The sequence below is a fragment of the Hemitrygon akajei genome, chromosome 1 (assembly GCF_048418815.1).
Source record: "Hemitrygon akajei chromosome 1, sHemAka1.3, whole genome shotgun sequence".
NCBI lineage: Eukaryota > Metazoa > Chordata > Chondrichthyes > Myliobatiformes > Dasyatidae > Hemitrygon > Hemitrygon akajei.
This window is the reverse complement of record NC_133124.1, coordinates 61,865,910-61,888,187: the sequence shown is the minus strand read 5'-3', so window position 1 is coordinate 61,888,187 and position 22,278 is coordinate 61,865,910. Positions and strand designations below refer to the sequence as shown.

The window sequence follows — 22,278 nt, the reverse complement described above, 5'->3', positions numbered from 1 at the left end:
TCCCCTTCCTGTATAAAACGGCTGATCATTTTCTAATTGAAAATTATTATTTAATGAATTATTTCCTTATTTCAATAGAATTCTGTACCTATTTGTAAAAAAAAACAATTAAAAAGCCTTCTCCTAAATGGGCCCATCATTTAACCTGACATCTAATTTTCATATAAAAATATAAAGAAAAAGAGACATCTTACAGAAGCAAAAAAAGCCTCACTTGCTTTTCAATTAAATGTAGAATATATTTTCATGCCAATTATAAAGTGATAATTACTAATTTGGTGTGATGGGCCAAAAGGCACGTTCTTGCATTCATTCTAGAATTCTAACCTGTGGGCCTAACTCTCATTTATACTTGCCCATTTCAGAATTTCATTAATTTAAATAAAATGCATAATTGCTACAATTGAAAAATCTCACTGAGAATGGTGAGAATGTAATAAATAACATAATTGAATACAATGATTCTTTAATATTTATAAAAATTCAGTTCCCAATAATGCCACTGCTATTTTTATAAAATTTTAAAATTCTACATTATCCATACCTCCATAAAAGCTTGTGCTTAAAAAAGGTAAAGAATCAAGTGTACTGCAAAAAATGAGACCTAATTTAACTGAATTATTTGGATCAGCATGTAATGAATTTTATCAAGTACTCTGGGCTGAAATGCAAAGTACATTTTATCCATCCTGGTCACATGCTAAATAAAAGAGGATCCTCACTTAAATTTACTCAGTACTGGCCAAACCCAGGTAATGAAAGGGTTCCAATTAAACAAATGTTCCTAAGTCAACTTTGTTCATAAGTTGGTAGAAAGGTAAAAATCACTTGTTATGATAACCATACCATCAGAGTGTCATAATGAATAGTATCGCAAGTCGGGCACACTTCACACAGCAACAGTCTAAAGTATATGGAACAAGTTGATTGTGTCATCTATCTGATATCAAAGGTAAAATTCTGTTAGTTACTTTTTGTGACATATTACATTGGCAAGGGGACTCTGGGATAGAAAAAAAATCCTGTAAGGTATTGTGTTTTTTTTTTCTTTTAAAAAAATATTCCTTGTAAGCCAGGTAGGAGAAATACCCTTCTGAGCACTACATGGAAACCTTGGGCATACTATATCTGAGCTTCCCTCCTTGCTCTTTCAAATCCTATTACTTCCTCACTTTGTACAGCCTGGTGACAAGCCTTCTGGATACATAGCAGCTTTCTGCTTACCTGCTATTTCAGTTGGGAAAACAGAGAGGGCCAAATTAGCAGAGTCAAACCACAAACATTGACTAAAAATTCGAAATGATTATTCTGCTGGGCTATTTTCCTAATCCCCTCCTACCAAAACTATATTTGAGCTCCACTGTGCAAACATAAAACACATTGATTCCAGCAGTTGCACAAAGACCTATTTGGTGTTTTGGATCACAAAACTAACTCACTTTAATAATTACTAGCTCTTGAACTGCTCTTACCTAATTTTAGATCCATTCCATTCCAAGGCTACAGGAGACAGATAAATGGGTGACTGTCAGGAGAAGGAAGAGAGAATTTCGATAGTGGAGAATACCCCCAAGGCCATCCCCTTCAACAGTAAGTACTCCATTTTGATTAGTAGTCAGGGGATGATCTACCTGAGGGAAGCAAAAGGGGCTGTATCTCTGGCACTGACTATGGCCCTGTAGCTCAGAAGGGTAGGGAACTGAAGAGAATGGCAATAGTAATAGGGGACACTATACTTAGTGATGCCCGCATTGTCATACCAACCAATCTGTAATTACACTCATTTCCATAAGACCATTAGATATAGGAGAAGTAGGCCATTTGGCCCATCGAATCTGTCCGCCATTCAATTATGGCCTGATCCAATTCTTCCAATCATCCCCACTCCCCTCCCTTCTCCCCATACCCTTTGATACCATGGCTAATCAAGAACTTATCAATCTCTGCCTTAAATGCACCCAGTGACTTGGCCTCCACAGCCACTCGTGGCAACAAATTCCACAGATTTACCACCCTCTGAATAAAGTATTTTCTCCGCATCTCTGTTCCAAATGGACGTCCTTCAATCCTGAGTCATGCCCCTTTGTCCTAGACTCCCTTACCATGGGAAATAACTTTGCCATATCTAATCTGTTCAGGCCTTTTAACATTCAGAATGTTTAAAATTCGGAATTTCAATACAACACCTTCAGTCCTGCATTCTATACCCTTTTGAATTTTGCCTCTGTGGTACAATTTAACTCTTTGCTCGGTCTGCATTTGTACCCAATCATTGGCTTGTCCTTCCCAACAGAGATTGGTTGGTATGACATTGTGGGCATCACTAAGTCTTGACTAAAAAAGAAATCCACAGATGGGAACTTAACTTCAAAGGATAGACTTTGTATTGAAAGGACAGGCAGGAAGGCATAGCGATGGTGTGGCACTGTTGGTAAGAGATGGAATTACATCTTTAGAAACAAGTGACATAGGGTCAGAGAATGTTGAATCTTTGTAGGTGGAGTTAAGAAACTGCAAGGGTAAAAAAAAAACAAGAGTGGAATCATATACAGGCCTTTAATAATGTGGGGTTGAGGTTACAAAAGGAGCTGGAAAAGGCATGTAATAAGGGTAATGACAATTGTAATGGGGGAACTTCAATATCCAAGGCGATTGGGAAAATCAGGTTGGTGTCAGATCACAAGAGAGGGAACTTGTTGAATGCCTATGAGATTTTTTTTAAAAAAAGCAGCTTGTGCTTGAGCCTACTCAGGGAAAGGTTATCTTAGATTTGGAGCTGTGTAACAACCCACATCTTATTAGGGAGCTTAATGTAAAGGAACCCTTAAGAGGCAGTGATCAAAATATAATTGAATTCATACTGCAATTTGAGAGGAAGAAGCACAAGTCACATGTGTCAGTATCACAATGGAGTAAAGGGAATTACAGAAGCATGAGAAGGGAGCTTGCCAGGTGGAATGGAGGGATGATGACACTGCAGAGATGGCTGAAATTCCTGGGAATAGTTCACAAGGCACAGGATAGATATGCCCCACTGGATAAGTAGTTCTCAAGTGGCAGGGGTAGGTAACTGTGGCTGACACGGGAAATTAAGGACTGCATAAAAGACAAGGAAAGGACACATAAGGTAGCAAAAGTGAGTGGGAAGCTTTTAAAATCCAACAAAAGGCAACTAAAAAAAGCTCTGTGAAGGGCAAGATGAAACATGAGGGCAAACTAGCCAATAATATAAAGCAGGATACTAGAAGTTTTTCCAGTTATATAAAGAGTAAAAGGGAGATGAGAGTTGATATTGGACCACTGGAAGATGATGGTGGTGAGGTGGTAATGGGAGACAAAGAAATGGCAGATGAACTTAATGGGTACTTAGCATCAGTTTTCACTGTGGAAGACAATAGCAGTGTGCTAGAGGTCTGTTAGTGTCAAGGAGCAGGAGTGAGTGTCATTGCTATTACAAAGGAAAAAGTGCTAGGCAAACTCAAAGGTCTTATGGTGGATTGGCCATCCGGACCAGATGGACTACATCCCAGAGTCCTGAGAGAGGTTGCCGAAGAGATAACAGGTGCATTAGTCATGATCTGTTAAGAATCACTTGATTCTGTCACAGTTCCAGAGGATTGGAAAATTGCAAATATCACTCCACTCTTTATGAAGGGAAGAAGACAGAAGAAAGGAAACCATAGGCCAGTTAGCCTAACCTCAGTGGTTGGGAAAGTTTTGGGCAAACAAGTGGCAGATGGAATAAAATTTTCGGAAATGTTTGATAATGCATTTTGGTAAAAGGAAAAATAGTGCAGACTATTATCTAAATGGGGAGAAAATTCAAACATTAAAGGGGCTGAGGGCCTTAAGAGTTCTTGTGCAAGACTCCCAGAAGTTTAATTTATAGGTTGAGTCTGTAGTAAAGGCAGCAAATGGAACATTGTCATTTATATTAGAATATAAATGCAAGGAGATAATGCCGAGGCTTTACAAGACACTAGTCAGGCCGCACTTAGAGTATTGTCAACATTTTTGGCCCCCATATCTCAGAAAGGAAGTGTTGTCATTGGAGAGAGTCCAGAGGAGGTTCACAAGGATGATTCTGGGAATGAAGGGGTTAACATATGAGGAGTATTTGGCAGGTTTAACACTGGAATTTAGAAGAATGTGGGGGGTGGGGTGGGGATCTCATTGAAACCTACTGGATGCTGAAAGGACTAGGTAGGGTGGATATGGGGAGGATGTTTCCTATGGTGGGGGTATCCAGAACTGGAGGACACAGCCTCAAAATTGAGGAGTGACATTTTAGAATAGAGGTAAGGAGGTACTATTTTTAGCCAGAGAATAATGAATCTGTGGAATGCTCTGCCACAGACTGTGAGGAGGCCAAGTCCATGAGTATATTTAAGGTGGAAGTTGATAGTTTCCTGAGAAGATATTGTGAGATGGCTGGTGTATGGGGCTGAGTGGGATCCGGGAGCAGCCAAGACAGAATAATGGAGCAGACTCGATAGCTAAATAGACTAATTCAGCTCCTTTATCTTATCGTGTTTTTCCACCAAGAAATAGTCAATGCACATTCCATGACCATTTTTGCGAAGTTGTACCTTATATTTTTTGAAGATCTATACAGTTTCTGCAGTGGGTATATGTGCTGCTACAAGAGTAGAGATTCACAGGAGAAGGGAACATTCACTGAATATGCACCAAATGGGAACTGCTGAGCATTCTGCCTGTCCTCAAATAAGTAAGCCATGCAGCATGGTTCAAAACTCTTCTCTGAAGAGTTCATCTTTAAGACCACAGATGAACTACAAAACCTCTGATGATAGCAATAGGATCAATATCTTTGTGAATATTGTGTGCAGGTCTGGTCACCTAACTATGGGAAGGATATCAGCAAGATTGAAAGAGTGCAGAGAAGATTTACTATGATGTTGCTGGGTCTTCAGGAGTTGAGTTACAAGGAAAGATTGAACAGGTTAGGACTTTATACCTTGGAGCGTAGAAGAATGAGGGGGGGATTTGATAGAGGTTTACGAAATTGAGAGGTATAGTCTGAAAATGCGAGTAGGCTCTTTCCACTTCGATTAGGAGAGATAAGCACGAGAGGACATGGCTTTAGGGTGAAAGGGGAAATGTTTAGGGGGAACTTCTTCACTCAGAGTGGTGGGATTGTGGAACAAGCTGCCATCTGACATGGTAAATGTGTGTTCACTCTTAAGGTTTAAGAATAAATTGGATAGATACATGGATGGGAGAGGTCTGGAGGGTTATGGACTAGGTGCAGATCAATGGGACTAGCAGAATAAAGTTTCGGCACAGACTAGAAGGGCCAAATGGCCTATTTTCTGTGCTATAGTGTTCTATGGTTCTAATATCTCTCAATAGTTTTAACAAAATTGCCATTTCTCTTTTCCAGAAACCAATTGTTATGTCAGCAATTGTGTTGATGCACACGAAGTATGACAAGTTACAAATCCATTGAATATCAGCAGCAATTACAACTATTTTCTCTTGTTTAAAAAAATCCTTGGGTTATGATGATAAATTTTAGCTTTGTTGCAGATACTTATTATGTTGCTTAAGATTATTTAAAAAAATACAGACCAGAGACTGATGATCATCATTAGCAGGTTTCATGTCAATGAAATACACAAGTAGATATTACAAGTTGCTTAGATGGGACAAAGAAGTGTAAAGCAATAGGAGATGCTTGTATTCTGTTAGTGTATAAAAATATATTGACTGAGTAGGTAACTAAATTTGAAATACAAATCAGGTGTGATTTAATGGAAGCCAATATTGAAACACATACTAAAACATTTGATAAAAATGTCACAATGAAATAAAATTATATGGCCATGAAGCATAATCATTTGCAGTATTCACACATAGATTAAACATTATCTCACTGGTAAAAGTACAAAATCCTGCTAAATACTCCAAAACTGCAAAAGAAGAGGCTGTTAACAATTAGCAGATCAAGTAGCATTTATGGAGAGCAAAATCAAGTCAAGTTTTCAAATTACTGCTGTTTCATTTGTGTATTTCTAGCATTTTCTTTTTTTTTTCCATGGTGTTGGAAGAGCTTCAGCCCATTATAAATGTATTCATGTAGTTTTGGAAAGGCCCACATTAATCCAATTGTAAGAGAATTTTTTCACATTGTTACAATCTAAGACTTCTACAGTATTTCCTATTAATGCACATTTAGAACCTTGTCTTTAATAGAACTCTAAAGTCCATATTTTTCATTTTAATTATATAACATTTTATTCCTATCCCATACACAAATAGTTAAAACAATAAGGTGTAATGGCAAATGTTTAGAACTTGATGACATTTTGTTGAGAATAAATGAACAATCCATTTCTTCCTTCTCATCCCCAGAAGATAATTGTACTGCAATATTAATCTCTACTGTTATTCTCATATTCTGTTTACTCTTTCAACACATTCAGTTCAAAAATGACTAGATTCTCATCTGCTACATCTGTTATTAATCACATCTAATTTTGGATCTATAGCCCAAAGAATCATGCACACAACTATCAATACTTTTTACAAGATTATTTCATTATGGTTCCAGACACCATCATTCCATACATGCTTGCACTGTTAAAAAAAATTGGAACCTTTTGTTACTACCACTCTGTATCCTTAATGTTCTAACAGTCATTAGGGGGATGAACTTCTGTGTGTCTGGCTCCGACCAGATGGGAAATATCTGCACTATTTCTCAATTTGGATAGCATGACAGACTGTTCAAATTCAGATTGCAGCCAAGGGCAGGGATAACAGCTTGCTAAAGATTGAGGTCATGTTGAAATTCCCTGATGTTGAAAGTTGGGTGTAGGGGTCTCCGAGGTGCTGCATTCAACATAGAGTGAACTAATTTTTATTCCCTCATTACCAGCTAGTGGAGAGTACATAATTTTGCTGGTGATCCTCAAAGGTATTAATATAACGGGGAATCACATGGTGGGTAACACATCAATTCTTTGTAAACACAAAAACAATGCTTTACAATGTTCAGGTAGTACAGCAGGTATGCAGGCTGCAGTCACGATCCCTTCATTCCTTACCAACTGACTTTCAACAGAAACCAGATACTGGATACTGGATGAAATACTTGACAAATCTACTGGAATTTTTGTGGATGCCACTAACATTACATCTGAATGCTGTGCATTTGGATTCTCAGAAGACGTTTGGTATAGTCCCATAGGAGATTAGCTTGCAATATTAAAGCAATTGGGACTGGGTGGATGGCAGAGAGCTGGGGGTGGTTAAGGTACTGATGCAGACAGGAAGAATTGAAATAACGGTCTCTTTCCGAGTGGCAGGCAGTGATTTATGGGCTACTACGGGGATCAATGCTGGGATCTCGGCTACTTAATCTTCACATCTGATATGTCCAACTGTGCAAATGACAAAAAGTTGAGCAGATGTGAGGGAGATGTCGAGAAGGTCCAGGCTGAGCGGGTGAGTGGGCGAGTGGGCATATGCAGGATAGTATGAATGAATGCAAAATTATCCACTTTGGGTGGCAAACTATCTGAAAGGCAGAAGATTAAGAACGATGGAGATGTGACAGGTCTTCATGCCCTTGTATTACCAATTGCTGAAAGCATGTGTAGCAGGTAGTGAAAATGTATGTTCCACTTCAAAATGAAAAGATTTGAAACAAAGCAGGGGCTCCTGGCTGCAATTATACAAGGCCTAATGAGACTTACTGTAAGTATTGCATGTATTTCTGCAGTGTGATCCCAAGTGCTCCATGCAGTTCTGCTTTCTTCAGAGGCAGGATGTTCTTGCAATGGAGGCAGAGCAGCAAAGTTTCACTGGAATGATTCCTGGGATGGCAGAACTAACAAGAAATTAGGTCAGAAAGCCCTATATTCATTAGGTATTAGAAGAATGGGAACAGATTTTATATTAGGTGAATACTTCTAACAGATCAAATGCAGGAAGGACGTTCTCGACCATAGGAAGAACTGTGGTCAGTGAATGTAGAACCACAGTCACGGTCTAAGAATAAAGGGCATGTCATCCAAGATTGAGCAGAAGAAAAAAGTATTTTTTCAGAGAATGTAAATGCATTGAATTGTCTACTGCAGAAAGCAGATGAAGCCAAACACTTAAATATATTCAGAAAGAGTAAGATATAGTTTTATGGGCTAAAGTGAAAAGCATGTGGAGAAAGCAGGAACAGGCTTTTGAAATTGGATGTTCAGCTGTGGTTTCACGTTTCTATGACTTAAAGTATTTAAAGCGGCCAGCATAATCAAAGATCCCACCCAACCTGGACATTTTATCTTCTCCCCCCCTCCTTTCAAACAGAAGATACAATAAGCTGAAAGCATGTACCATGAGGCACAAGGATAGCTTCTATCCCATTGTTACAAGGCTGATTCCCTAGTATGATAAAATGGATATTTAATCTCACTAATCTACCAAGCTGTGACTTTACTGTCTACGTACACTGCATGTTCTCTGTACTCTTTATTCTGCATTGTTATTATACTGGTACTACCTTAATGCACTCCGATAATGAATTGATATGTTTGACCAAGACATGTTTTTTCCCTCTATCTCAGTACCTGTGACAATAGTATACCAATTTAAATTATATTATATGTAATGACTTTGAAGCACGACAATTATACCCACACTTGGGTCACTTACATACAATGGAAATATCATGAACTACAGTCACAATAGGAATAGTCTTGCTTACAGGACAGCATTCTGAACATCCAGATCAGCTGGCAAACTCTGTTTAATTGTTGGACGCATAGATTGCCCAATGATATTGGCTACCATTTTCAGAGGAAAGGAATGGGCCACAACCTCCGCATGTAGCTCTATACTCCTTGGTGTTAAAATTGTGCAAAGAATGTCATAATTCCTTGTTTTTGTTTGTCCAGTGCCACGCCTCAGGAGATCCTCTAGACTTAATATCCTTGTTCCCGTTCTGACTAAAGACCAACGTATGTTTATGTGCATACATCCACCTGAATGCCACCCTCTAGTTATACATCAACTCAGTGCCTGAGATGGTGGCGGGGCCTGAAAGTGAGTGACAGGCTTTCTACATTGTTCCTTCCTTCTCAATATTCACTCCATTCCTTGCCAGGCATTTTGGGTATTTTAAAGAAGGTCGTGGTTTTGGTGTGGATTACAAGGGGGTTGGAATCATGAGGGATATTCTTTATTTGTAGCCTGAATCCTGTAAATCAGAAAGCTTTGAAGTACGACACAAGGCACAAGCGTAACATAGTCTTTGATAGTTTTAACCACGTCAAGGCAATTCCAACATTGATTAATATAGCACTGTCCATAGAGGTTAGGACATATAAAATGGCTATTCTATCTCCAGTTCATTCCTGTTGCCTGTGGCTTGACATCACTTCCCTTTTCAATGGAGGGAAAAGTGTGTCAGTGAATGCTGTGAAATTTGCATGGGTGATTTGGAAGCTTCCAACTGGTTTATGTAAAGACTGCAATGTGAATGAATATCAGGCCAACTGTATGGTTCTGTGGCAATGTGGGGCATGGGTCTCCATTGATTACTGATTGGTGCTGTGATGAATTGAGCAGTGGTGCAGTTGTTAGGGAATGCCACATTCCTTGACCACCGATGTGAGATAATTGAACTGGAGGTATTTCCTCCAAGTCCTTCAGTCATTGAGTTACACAGCTGTCTGGTCTCATTGTCAAGGAAGGCCTCATTGCACCATGCTGATCCAACGCTTTACTCATCCTCCTGACATTCGGCTAACGCAAATGTGGCTTAAATGCTGTTAGCGGCCTCAAAGACTGAGAAGCAAATTACTGCTGCGGAGAAGTGTTGGGCACAGACAGCTCACGACTCATTCTGGTGGGCCAGATGAGAATGCACCACAGCTCACGTACAGCAGGCTGGCGTTACCTCTATTAAGCCACTGATGATATTGCCCCCCTGCTGAGGAGTCTGGATAACATCTTCAGAACATCCAATTGAACAAGCAGCATGAGGGTGCTTTCGTTACCATCAATGGGGACAGATTAATTATCCATCTCACTCTCTGAGGCTACTGGAGTTTTCCTCAAGCACGAGACTAGACTTCTGTACTTAAAAAAGGGACATGATTTAATTTTGTAGCCTCCCAAACCTCATCACAATGGTTACCACTCATCATTTTAAAACAAAAATCTGGAGGCATTAAAATTCACATTTTAAAGCTCAAAAATAGTGTATGCATAATAAATGTAACTGTAACTGAGTATTAATTCTTTAGTCTCGATCTTTGAATAATCTCAGGTGTATAACAATATAGGCACTGTATGTATTAAAAGGTAAATAATTCAGCAACAAATGCCAATAGTTAATAGGAAATATATCTTCAAGAATCAGTTCACTACCAAAAGTGTTTTTGGCAGAATGATAATATACTGTTTATAAGAACCCAATATATAATAAACAATAGATGTAAATCATATTATATTATATAGATAAACACAACGTTTGAAACCTTCAGGACATGTTTAGAGGCTATATTACAAGTATGTAATAAAAAGGCTTTTCATTCTATATAAAATACAAAACATTTTTTCTTGTTTGTAATCCATCAGAAACACCTGATACTGCGCATTCATTTTCTTTCCCACTGGATAAAAGATTAGATGCCTGTCGACAAAAGTTGCCACACTAATGGATGAAATATGCTCTAAATGCTGTCATCCTGCGGTCTCGTTCAATGGAATGATGGCACTGCTGCTGTATTTTTTTTTCAGGGCAATTTGTATCAAAGTGCGAAAACTGCCTAGTTTACCCAAGAGGTGCTACATTAACTTCTGTATTTATCTCAGCGGAAAACACTCCGTTGCAGATAGATTTCGCCTATTATGTTAAGCTGATTGAACTTCCACTCAGACGACTTACATCCTCCGTAAGTAAAGGAAGTTTGGGGATGACTGTTGTTTCGATTCGAACAGAATCCCTCTATGAAACACCGTGCCCGTATTCACTGATTCAGTTATTCTATGTCAAATTATCACCTTTCCTCCCTTTTCCTTCTCGACATTCCTCTCGTGTGCTCTGGAAAGCTGAAGGGCATTTAGTACATTTTCACGTTTCATTCATTTCAAAAAGACCTAGCAGTTGCAACGTTTACATTTAAAAAAAAAATCAACCCTACCTTCCAACGTTTCGGTGGCCGCACGAAGCTCACACTGAAATTCGCAAAGACGGATGTTTTACCTATGTTATTCACGATGCCCAAGTTTTAATTCTGAACTTAATGAAAGCAAGTTTCCAGGCGACAAGTAATGAAAGTTCTGACAGATACTTCTGTACACTTACTCCGGCAATGAAGCGGGGGAAAAAAATATTTCTTTTAGAAGTAGGAAACGCAACTCTTAACTACTATTAAAAAAAATCTAGTCTGATAATTACTTTATTTGCGCAGTTGTCTCATATCTTGATTTGTCCACATGTAATTTAAACAAACATTTGACTGCAGGCCAGCTGCGTTCACTGATGTCTACGTGTATTTAATGGAATTGTTTCAGCGCCAATACTTACATCTCTGATTACGGCGCTTGCCCTTTACCATACTCATTCTATGCGAGTCCAGGTTTCTTCAGTAATAATCACACTCCGGGACAATGAATAGAAATGCTTCTGCTTCTTTTTCGGGGAGCCAGTAATTGCACTCACTGACAGAAAGTAGCCAGTCATCAAACAGCAGCAGCCTGGGTGATACCATTTATCTGGGGAGTAAGCGTTGCTGTTCTGCAGCCTTCCTCACCATTTATCCCAAAGACAGAACTCTGCCTGATTCTAGTTCGAAGCAACAAAAAAAGTTCCAAAGGAACAAATTAAACAGAAGACGAATCTGTGTCGTATTGTTTATGTTTTCACAAAAAACATAAACCCAAATGCTACACTGTCGCCCTGCCAAATGTTTCTTCTTGGAACAGCTTTTCGCACCATTCTAAGTGTGTTTCAAAAAGAGTTCATTACTTAATACAATTTATGAGCAATTTTACTGAGCACAGATCTGGCCGTGTCATCAACGGTTAATACATTCGGAATCAGATAATACATTCTATTCTACATGCAGGTTAACTCCGGAGCCAAGGTGAGGTGGACTGATTATTTCCAGGCTCATTTACAATTACCCAGGATTGATTCACTGATGGAGAAACACCTGTTTTAATCCAGGAGCGAAAAGATGCATGTGAACAGACCCTACAGCAGTTTCACGAAACAATCTAAGATGACGTTAATCTTATGTCGTGTTGCCATTTCTAGTTGGATGTATGTTGGAGATGTCATCACTTGACTGCCTCTACTCCAGCCTCTCAACACAATTGTCCTCTGCTTTCTCGGATCACCTGTACATTACCCATCTGGATTATTCTTCTCTGTCAGCCTGTTGACCATCTCCTCCACACCTGCCACCACCAACAAAGCATTATAAACAATGAAGATCCCTGAGATCAATTAATGGAGCTCCCAAGTCAAACCAAGAGCAGTGGGAATCCGAAATGTTCACCCCTTATCTCTATAAGGAGGTACCATCAATTTCCATCTCTTGCAGGAAGAGGTGCTGTCTATTGCTTGTGCTGGAATTGATACGTACTTCCTTGAGATATCCCATTCTTTGCTCAGAACATTGGAATAAAAGCAACATAACTGTCTGAGAGAAGTAATTTCTCCTCATGATGCTAAATGAGTAGCACCCTGTTCTTAAACTATGCCGCCTAGTTATAGATGACTGTTAAGAGGGATCATTTTCTCAGCATCCTCTTTGTCAATACCATCAGAATTCAATGTTTCAATTGGATCACCTTTCTTTCATTCATAATCCAAAGAGTAAAACCAGCACATTGTTTCTTCATGCATCACCCACTTTATGCCACAAATTAAACCAGTTAAATTCCTCTGCACTGCATTCCATTACAACTAGCATATATCCTTGCGTAAATATGAAGTTCAATACTGTGTGAAATATCCGAGGTGTGCTCTCACTAGTGCTGGGAATGTTGCATCAAAGCCCCCCCAAATGTTATAGTCCATATCTCTTGCAATAAAGGTTGCTAATTCCATTAGCCTTTCTAACTAATTTTTGTGCTTCCTATGCCTAGTCTTGCAAGATTTTGTACTTTAATAATAATTAGCATTTTTTTCCTTCCAAGGTGGATAACCTCACAATTTACCACATTATATTCCACTTAATAACTTCATGGTCACTAACATAAGTGATGCAGGTGGATGCTTCCCTGGTGTCATGGATTATTGATTACCTGACTGGCAGACCACAGTACGTGTGCTTGCAACACTGTGTGTCAGACAGAGTGGTCAGCAGCACTGGGGCTGCACAGAGGACTGTCCTGTCTCCCTTTCTGTCACCATCTACACCTCGGACTTCAACTACAACACAGAGTCTTGCCATCTTCAGAAGTTTTCTGATGACTCTGCCACAGTTGGATGCATCAGCAAGGGAGATGAGGTGGAGTACAGGGCTACGGTGGGAAACTTTGTCACATGGTGTGAGCAGAATCATCTGCAGCTTAATGTGAAAAAGACTAAGGAGCTGGTGGTGGACCTGAGGAGGGCTAAGGCACCAATGACCCCTGTTTCCATCCAAGGGGTCAGTGTGGACATGGTGGAGGATTACCATGGATACCTGGGGATATGAATTGACAATAAACTGGACTGGTCAAAGAACACTGAGGCTGTCTACAAGAAGGGTCAGAGCCGTCTCTGTTTCCTGAGGAGACTGAGGTCCTTTAACATCTGCCAGATGATGCTGAGGATGTTCTCCGAGTCTGTGGTGGCCAGTGCTATCATGTTTGCTGTTGTGTGCTGGGGCAGCAGGCTGAGGGTAGCAGACACCAACAGAATCAACAAACTCATTCGTAAGGCCAGTGATGTTGTGGGGGTGGAATTGGACTCTCTGACGGTGGTGTCTGAAAAGAGGATGCTGTCCAAGTTGCATGCCATCTTGGACAATGACTCCCATCCACTCCATAATGTACTGGTTAGGCACAGGAGTACATTCAGCCAGAGACTCATTCCACCGAGATGTAACACTAAGTGTCATAGGAAGCCATTCCTACCTGTGGCCATCAAACTTTACAACTCCTCCCTCATAGTGTCAGACAACCTGAGCCAATAGGCTGGTCCTGGACTTATTTCCACTTGGTATGATTAACTTATTATTATTTAATTATTTATGGTTTTATATTGCTATATTTCTTCACTATTCTTGGTTGGTGCGGCTGTAATGAAACCCAGTTTCCCTCGGGATCAATAAAGTATGTCTGTCTGTCTGTCTGTCTTACTTGCTGTCTTTCTGTCCTTGAGGTAATCTCCCAACCCTCCCATCTTTCTCTTTGTGTTCAAAGTCCAAAGCTCGAGGTACATTTATTATCAAAGTATGTATACATTATACAATCTTGAGATTTGTCTCCTTACTGGAAGCCAAGAAACAAAGAAACTGAAAAGAACCCATATTAAATAAACTGTCAAACACCCAATGTGCAGAGAGAAAAACACGTATCATGCAAGCAGTGATTGCAAACAAACATCATTGTGTGTCTGTGTGTGTGTAAACGTAGACACCGCGTTTGATTTCAGTTGGGGGTAGGGTGGCAGAGTGCAGTGGAGGCAGAGATCCGAATGTATCGTGTGCCAATGGTGATGAGATTACCATTTGGTAGTGCTAATTTTTGGCCACACAAATTTGTCAGCTTTACATGCTGTAGCCAATATTCAAACACTATTTCTTATTATGGATTTCTTCTGGTACAGATGTTTAACCAATTACACAGAAGCAAATTCGGATAATCTGAAATGCCATCCTTCTATCTCACATTTCAAGCAGCTGTTTTTGTTTTTCTCTCCTGATAGTTAAAAAATTCATTCCCATCTCCAATTTTGAACTCCTTCAGAGATACTATTTTAGCCAACACTGCCACCACTTGTGTCATTTTATATCTCTGGATCACCTCCAATCACAGGCCATTTTTTTTCTCTTTACCCTCTCCCTCAATTTAAAATGTATATAATCCCTAATATTTTCCCAGTTCTCATGAAAAGTCATCAAAATGAAATCATAACTCTGTATCTTGCTTCACAGATTCTTTCAGAACAACACTTGCCATGTTTTCAGGTTCTGTTCTGCATTCCCAGCATTTGTACAAAACAATTTAATCCATCTATAACAATAAACTGTTTACGTATTAATAGTTCATATCAGTTTGGGAGGTGGTTTCAAACAATATAAGATGAATGATTTTGCAAGTTTACATATCTTATCTGGATCAACAGCCTGACAGCGGTATACAGAAAGCATCAGGTCTCAGCTAAATCAATGGAAATAACATGTCGAGTAAAGGTGATTAGTTACCTCTAAAGGGAACATAATCAAAAACTGGAGTGGCTAATCTGTTGTATTCTTGCATGCTTGTGGGTAGCAGGCTAGAAAACAACATAATTAGCTGATGGGAAATAATTTTGCAATCCTTTTCTCTTCAATCAGAGATGGTTGGTTCCTCGGCTGCACACTAAATTAAGAAAACATAATTTCACAAATTTTAAATATTGATACGGTATCATTAGATGAAGTTGCACATTTTAATATTGAACAACACGGGGCAGGATACTATTAGCGCTGAAATTGGTTTATTATTGTCACATGTACCAAGATAGAATGAGAAGCTCGACTTGCATGCTGTTCATACAGATCACATCATTAAATAGTGCACTAAATTAGAACAAGTTAAACAATAACAACATAGAGTAAAGTGGAACAATTGCAGAGGAAGTGCAGTACAGGTAAACAATAAGGTGGAAGATCATAACGAGGTAGATTGTGGGGTCAAGAGTACAATTTATTGTATTATCATTGGGGTCTCTTTTCTACCCATCAGAGATATTTATCAGGAGCGCTGCATATGCAGGGCCCTTAGCATTGTCAATGATCCAACTATCTCTTTCTATGGTGCATTGATAAAAATTGGTGAGAGTCAATGGGATATGCTGAAGTTCTTTAGCCTTCTGAGGAAGTAGAGGCATTGGTGAGCTCTCTTAGCTGTGACATCTACATTGTTAGACCAGGATAGGCTATTAGTGATGTTCACTCCAAGAAACTCTTGCCTCAACACTATTAATATAGATAGGAGTGTGCGCACTGGTCCCTTTCCTGAAGTCAATGAGCAGCTCTTTTGTTTTGCTGACACTGAGGGAAGGATTGTACTTATGATATCATTCTACTAAGCTCTCTATTGCCTCCCTGTACTCTGACTCATCATTATTTAAGATACAGCCCACTACAGTGGTTTCATCTGAAAAATGCAGATGGAATGAGAACAGAATCTGCCCACACAGGTATGAGAGCACAGTGAGCAGAATGGGGGTTGATGCTGCAACCTTGCGGAGAACGAGTGTTTATAATAATCATTGCAGAGGTGTTGCTGCTTACTCTTACAGATGGTGCTCTGTTGGCTAGAAGATCAACAATCCAGCTGCAGAGGGAAGGGTTGACTTCCAGGTCTCAGAGCTTGGTGATGAGCTGGAGTTATCATACTGAAGGAGGAATTGTAGTCAGTCAACAACAATATGACTTGGGTGTTTTTTTTAATTCTTAATTGAACTAATAAAGTGGCTCTTGAACTGATCATGCCTACCATAACATTCTGAAAAAGATAGTATTTCCATTCACCTCACATGCTGGAAAATTTCTCTCATTTACATTTGCATAAAATGATATAAATATCATCATTTCAGCCATTCAAGGATCTCACATTCGAGAGAACATTGAACCCATAGTTCCTGTGCTGGTCCTTTAACAGAGGAATGAAACCAAGAAATACATTCTTGCATTTTGACTGTAACTCGTCATTCCTCATTCTCTTCAGGAAGCGCCTGCACTTCCATTCTTTTGATTGTTTAACTTTAATTGTAAATTGATTGTATACTATTCTTTCTAAGTGTATATTCAATTTTCACTTAGAACTTGTTGCAGTTCTCCTAATTTGTATTTAAATAGATGTTTCTCCATTACTGTTCATTTACAAGCAAATTATGAAAGCTACATTTTAACAATTCAGGGTAAAAGATTTGAATTCCCCAATGAGTTCAGGTTTTGCTGCAACTTTAAATCCACTCGTGATAAACTAATCTTAATAGTCCAAATTGTTGAATATAGTAGGACCTGAATCAAAAGTATATTGATGTAATGACTTAAATAATAATTAATCATTATCAATATGTCAAGTGCCAGAAATTCTATAAATGATTTTAATGTAATCTTAATGGAGCCTGTGAGATGAAGCAGAGATACACAACACTAATTAGCAATTTTATAGTTTATTAGGTAATTTCTCTGTTTATTGCTCTATAGCACATAAAAAGAACTGGGGAGGAGGAATAGAATTATCAAACATGCAACTGTAATGACTCTTTCAAATGTTCCTTATGATATCAGGTTGATTTGCACAAAAGACATAGGACAATATGCTCTAAGAGTAATGGCACACTCTTGTGAAAAGAGTTTTATGATTAGCAAACTACAAATTAGCAAATAAACTATGCAAATAAAAACGAAACATAGTTTTGTACCAAAAGAAAACAATCCACATAAGTACAGTGGGAATATTTTTTTGGATCTCTAATGGCAACACTATAATTTCTACAGAGGAAGCAGCACATAAACTATGCTTATGGCAATTATACCTGGTGCCCATGCCACATAGAAATTGTCACATTTTTCTTGACTAGTCACAGCTCAAAGTAATTATCACGGTAATTGAGCTGAAACTAAATGCTGACATGAGCTGTGACAATGCATAGATTATGATTTAGTTTGCAAAACGCTCAAGGGAATTCGAATGAAAAAAATTGAAAGCATGTTGCTAAATCTTAACAGTTTCTACTTGAAGGACTTGCAGCTTATGATGCTCATGCCTTCATAGAGGAAAAAAAAACTGTTTCTTTCACAGAACTAAATATCCCATTATTTAGCTCTTCATCTGACACATTAACCAGGGTAGGAACATTAAAATCTTTCATAAGCTATATTCCTTAGAAGAAAAGTGTTATTACATTACATGGTGACAAGGGTGAGTATGAATAGAAATCATTTGCGTTCCATAATTTTGATCAAAGTAACCTTTGTTGTATATTACAATGATAATTAGACATGGTATCAACTGTAATGGTTGTTACTTCAACCTGAACTAAAAAGGTGCACCATGGCAACTTACTGCAAGGTTGCATAATGAGGACAAAGACGTCAGCAGTAATTAAAACCCTTCAAATAAATTAAATTGCTAAATTAAGCAAACATGGCCAACTACAAAAGCTAGTGCAAATGGGAAAAAAAACTGACATGACTCTACATTCCTTCTTTCAACTAGGTCTGTTGCTGTTGGTCAATAAATGTTCTTCCAGTTGTTAAGACAAGGATTCATTGACTGTTTATGAATACCAAGCATGGAAATGACTTTTGAATTTTACCTTTATAGTGAGATGAAGCATTATACCAGGAATGGATCTTTTTCTGACTGTACAGGACCAATGATATGCATTAGTATATCTACTATATCTGAGACTCTGTACAAAGAGAACTTGAGGGACTTTGGCTCAGTGTTAATGAGCAGGCACCTGATGTTGAGACACCACTGCACATCAGGAAGAGTGGGAGTCACCTGGGCACTGTGCTTCAAGAGAGTCATAGTTACACTTTTCCAAACCCCCTTGACTGATCAGTTCCAGTCAAGGGGGTTTGGAAAAGTGTGACTCTAAGTGACATGAGTATGAGGATCCATTAGGTAGCATTGGAGGAGCCTGAACTCTTGTAATTGTCCTAGACATTGATAAAGAAAAGGAATATAGAAAAAGAGAAAGTGAAAAGTTATTGTGAGACAAGAGAAAATACTGTATATGAGAGAGAGACTAATGAGGGGTGTGGAAAAGCATCCATGCAGATTCACTATTTAAAAATGACGTGTAGAAGAACTATATGAAATTGGTGCAGTTGTAGACCATTCAGCCACTGAGTTTCCTTTGCCATTCAACTGGTAGTGGGGACAATAGTTGTATGATATGGATTAGTTGGATATTGATCAATAAGTAAGTTAGAATTTTTATCCTGATGTGTATGAGGTGATACATTTTGGGAAGACAAATCGTTTACCCTACCCTGTGAATGGTAGGACCAAAGGGACTATTGAGGAATAGAAGGTCCTTAGTGGACAAATTGAAGGATCCTGAAGGTGCTAGTAGAGATAAATAGTGGTGAAGGAGCTTGTTGAGATGCTTGCCTTCATTGGCTGGGACATAGAATATAAGAACAGGAAGGCTATGATTCAAGTTTATTAAATATTAGCTTGGCCACAACTGAAATATTGTGTGCTGCTCCTGTCAACTACATGGTTGCACTAGAGTGGGTGTGGAGGAGATTCACTGGGATGTTGCCTGGGATGAGGAGAGAATGAATGGTCTGTTTATCTCAGAGCAGTGGGGGCCAAGTGGTTCTGATGTAGGTGCCAAAAGTATAGATAAATAGATAGAAAGATAGATAGGTACTTTATTGATCCCAAAGGAAATTACAGTGTTACAGTAGCATTATAAGTGCACTGATATAAATATTAGAAGAGAAGTAGAAAGAATAAAAATGTTACCACAAACAATCTAACAGGAGGGGGGTCATCACTTACCTGGTTATAGGTTGAATCTTTATAGTGCCTAATGGTTGAGGGTAAGAATGACCTCATATAGCGGTCTTTGGAGCAGCACAGTTGTCTTAGTCTGTTACAAAAGTGCTCCTCTATTCAGCCAAGGTGGCATGCAGAGGGTGAGAAACATTGTCCAGAATTACCAAGATTTTCACAGGGTCCTTCCACAGCCTCCAGTGTGTCCATTTTGACTCTTTTCACAGAGCCTGCCTTTCTAATTAGTTTAGTGAGCCAGTTTATGAGGGACAATAACAGGATAGATATAGGTGAAATGTATCCCCATAGAAGAGGGATGTAGAAACCAGAGAGCATAAGGGCTAAGCAATTCAGAGGAGAACACTGGAATTTTTTTTTTGTCCAGACAGTGGTTGGAATCTGAAATTGACCATTTCATAGTCCACTCAGATATTCTCACAAGATTTGCCTGAGCATTTGCATCACCAATGTGTGGTAGACTACACAGAGAGAGTGCTGGGGTAAATGTTTGATGATTGCTGCAGGATGACTGGCGTTTCTCTGCGTTGTCTGATTTCATGACTCTCACTCAGCTCTCATGTGTTTGTCCATTCTCTCCCCACATCTTGAAATATAGCGGCCCCTCTTAAAAAAATATTGAACTACTTGATCTCTGCAATTGTTTTCAACAACAAATTACTCTGGTTTACAATCCTCTGAATGAAGGCATTTTAATTCAGCTTTGTCCTGAATCTTTTTACAGTAACAGAGACTCCATTCCTCACTCTAAATATCCCAACCAGCGGAAACATCCATTCCCTAATGCCAAATCTATCCAGCAATGACAACATTAAGTCCTCTTCACTTTTTCAAAACTCTACTGAATATATGAATGGTTGACTTAATCCCTTCTCATTCAGCAGTCATGTCATCTCAGGAATCAGTGTGATTAAACTTAGCTGCATTCTTGGCAAGTACTTCCTTTCTTCAGCATAGAGATAAAAACTGCATATAGTGTGGTTTCACCAAGGCCCTGTAAATTGTTTGTGTGTAGTTTATCATTGATTCTGTTGTATTTATTTGTTCTGCTGTGAATATCTGCAAGGAAATGAGTCTCAGGGTGGTATATGGTGATATATATGTACTTAACAGCAAATTTACTTTGAATTGTAGCAAGGCATCCTTGCTTCTGTCTCAGCTGCATGCTCATTTTCACTGGCTGGTGTACAAAAGCACCTAAATCTCTCTGTACAGTAATAGAAACATAGAAAACCTACAGCACAATACAGGCCCTTCGGCCCACAAAGTTGTGCCGACCATGTCCCTACCTTAGAAATGACTAGACTTCCCCATAGCCCTCTATTTTTCTAAGCTCCATGTACCTATCTAAAAGTCTCTTAAAATACCCTATCGTATCCACCTCCACCACTGTTGCTGGCAGCCCATTCCACGCACTCACCACTCTCTGAGTAAAAAACTTACCCCTGACATCTCCTCTTTACCTACTCCCCAGCACCTTAAACCTGTGTCCTCTTGTGGCAACCATTTCAGCCCTGGGAAAAAGCTTCTGACTATCCACATGATCAATGCCTCTCATCATCTTGTACATCTCTATCAGGTCACCTCTCATCCTCCATCGCTCCAAGGAGAAAAGGTCGAGTTCACTCAACCTATTCTTATAAGGCATGCTCCCCAATCCAGGCAACATCCTTGTAAATCTCCTCTACACCCTTTCTATGGCTTCCACATCCTTCTTGTAGTGAGGCGACCAGAACTGAGCACAGTACTCCAAGTGGGGTCTGACCAGGGTCCTATATAGCGGCAACATTACCTCTCAGCTCCTAAATTCAATCCCACGATTAATGAAGGCCAATACACTGTACGCCTTCTTAACCACAGAGTCAACCTGCGCAGCTGCTTTGAGCATCATATGGACTCGGACCCCAAGAACCCTCTGATCCTCCACACTGCGAAGAGTCTTGCCATTAATACTACATTCTGCCATCATATTTGAGCTACCAAAATGAACCACCTCACACTTATCTTGATTGAACTCCATCTGCCACTTCTCAGCCCAGTTTTGCATCCTATCAATGTCCTGCTGTAACCTCTGACAACCCTCCACACTATCCACAACACCTCCAGCCTTTGTGTCATCAGCAAACTTACTAACCCATCCCTCCACTTCCTCCTCAAGGTCATTTATAAAAATCATGAATAGAAGGGGTCCCAGAACAGATCCTTGAGACACACCACTGGTCACCGAACTTCATGCAGAATATGACCTGTCTACAACCACACTTTGCCTTCTGTGGGCAAGCCAGTTCTGGATCCACAAAGCAATGTCCCCTTGGATCCTATGCCTCCTTACTTTCTCAATAAGTCTTGCATGGGGTACCTTATCAAATGCCTTGATGAAATCCATATACACAACATCTACTACACTTCCTTCATCAATGTGCTTAGTCACGTCCTCAAAAAATTCAATCAGGCTCGTAAGGCATGACCTGACCTTGAAAAAGCCATGCTGACTATTCCTAATCACATGATACCTCTCCAAATGTTCTTAAATCCTGCCTTTCAGGATCTTCTCCATCAACTTAC

General features: G+C 39.3%; 1 protein-coding gene across 8 annotated transcripts in view; it reads right to left on the bottom strand.

The window, feature by feature from the left end:
* LOC140726975 (RNA-binding Raly-like protein) overlaps positions 1 to 22,278 on the bottom strand; it is a 946,129-nt gene that overhangs the window by 262,178 nt on the left and 661,673 nt on the right. The window contains exon 1 of one of the 8 annotated variants that reach the window (XM_073044095.1): positions 11,555 to 11,693. The exons of 5 other annotated variants lie outside the window; for them this stretch is intronic. In XM_073044095.1, coding sequence (XP_072900196.1) covers positions 11,555 to 11,591 — 37 coding nt within the window. In that variant the 5' untranslated portion in view covers positions 11,592 to 11,693. Of the gene's footprint in view, positions 1 to 11,168; positions 11,188 to 11,554; positions 11,694 to 22,278 lie in introns of those variants that run through there. 2 more of the 8 variants (XM_073044084.1, XM_073044114.1) reach the window with 2 other exon arrangements.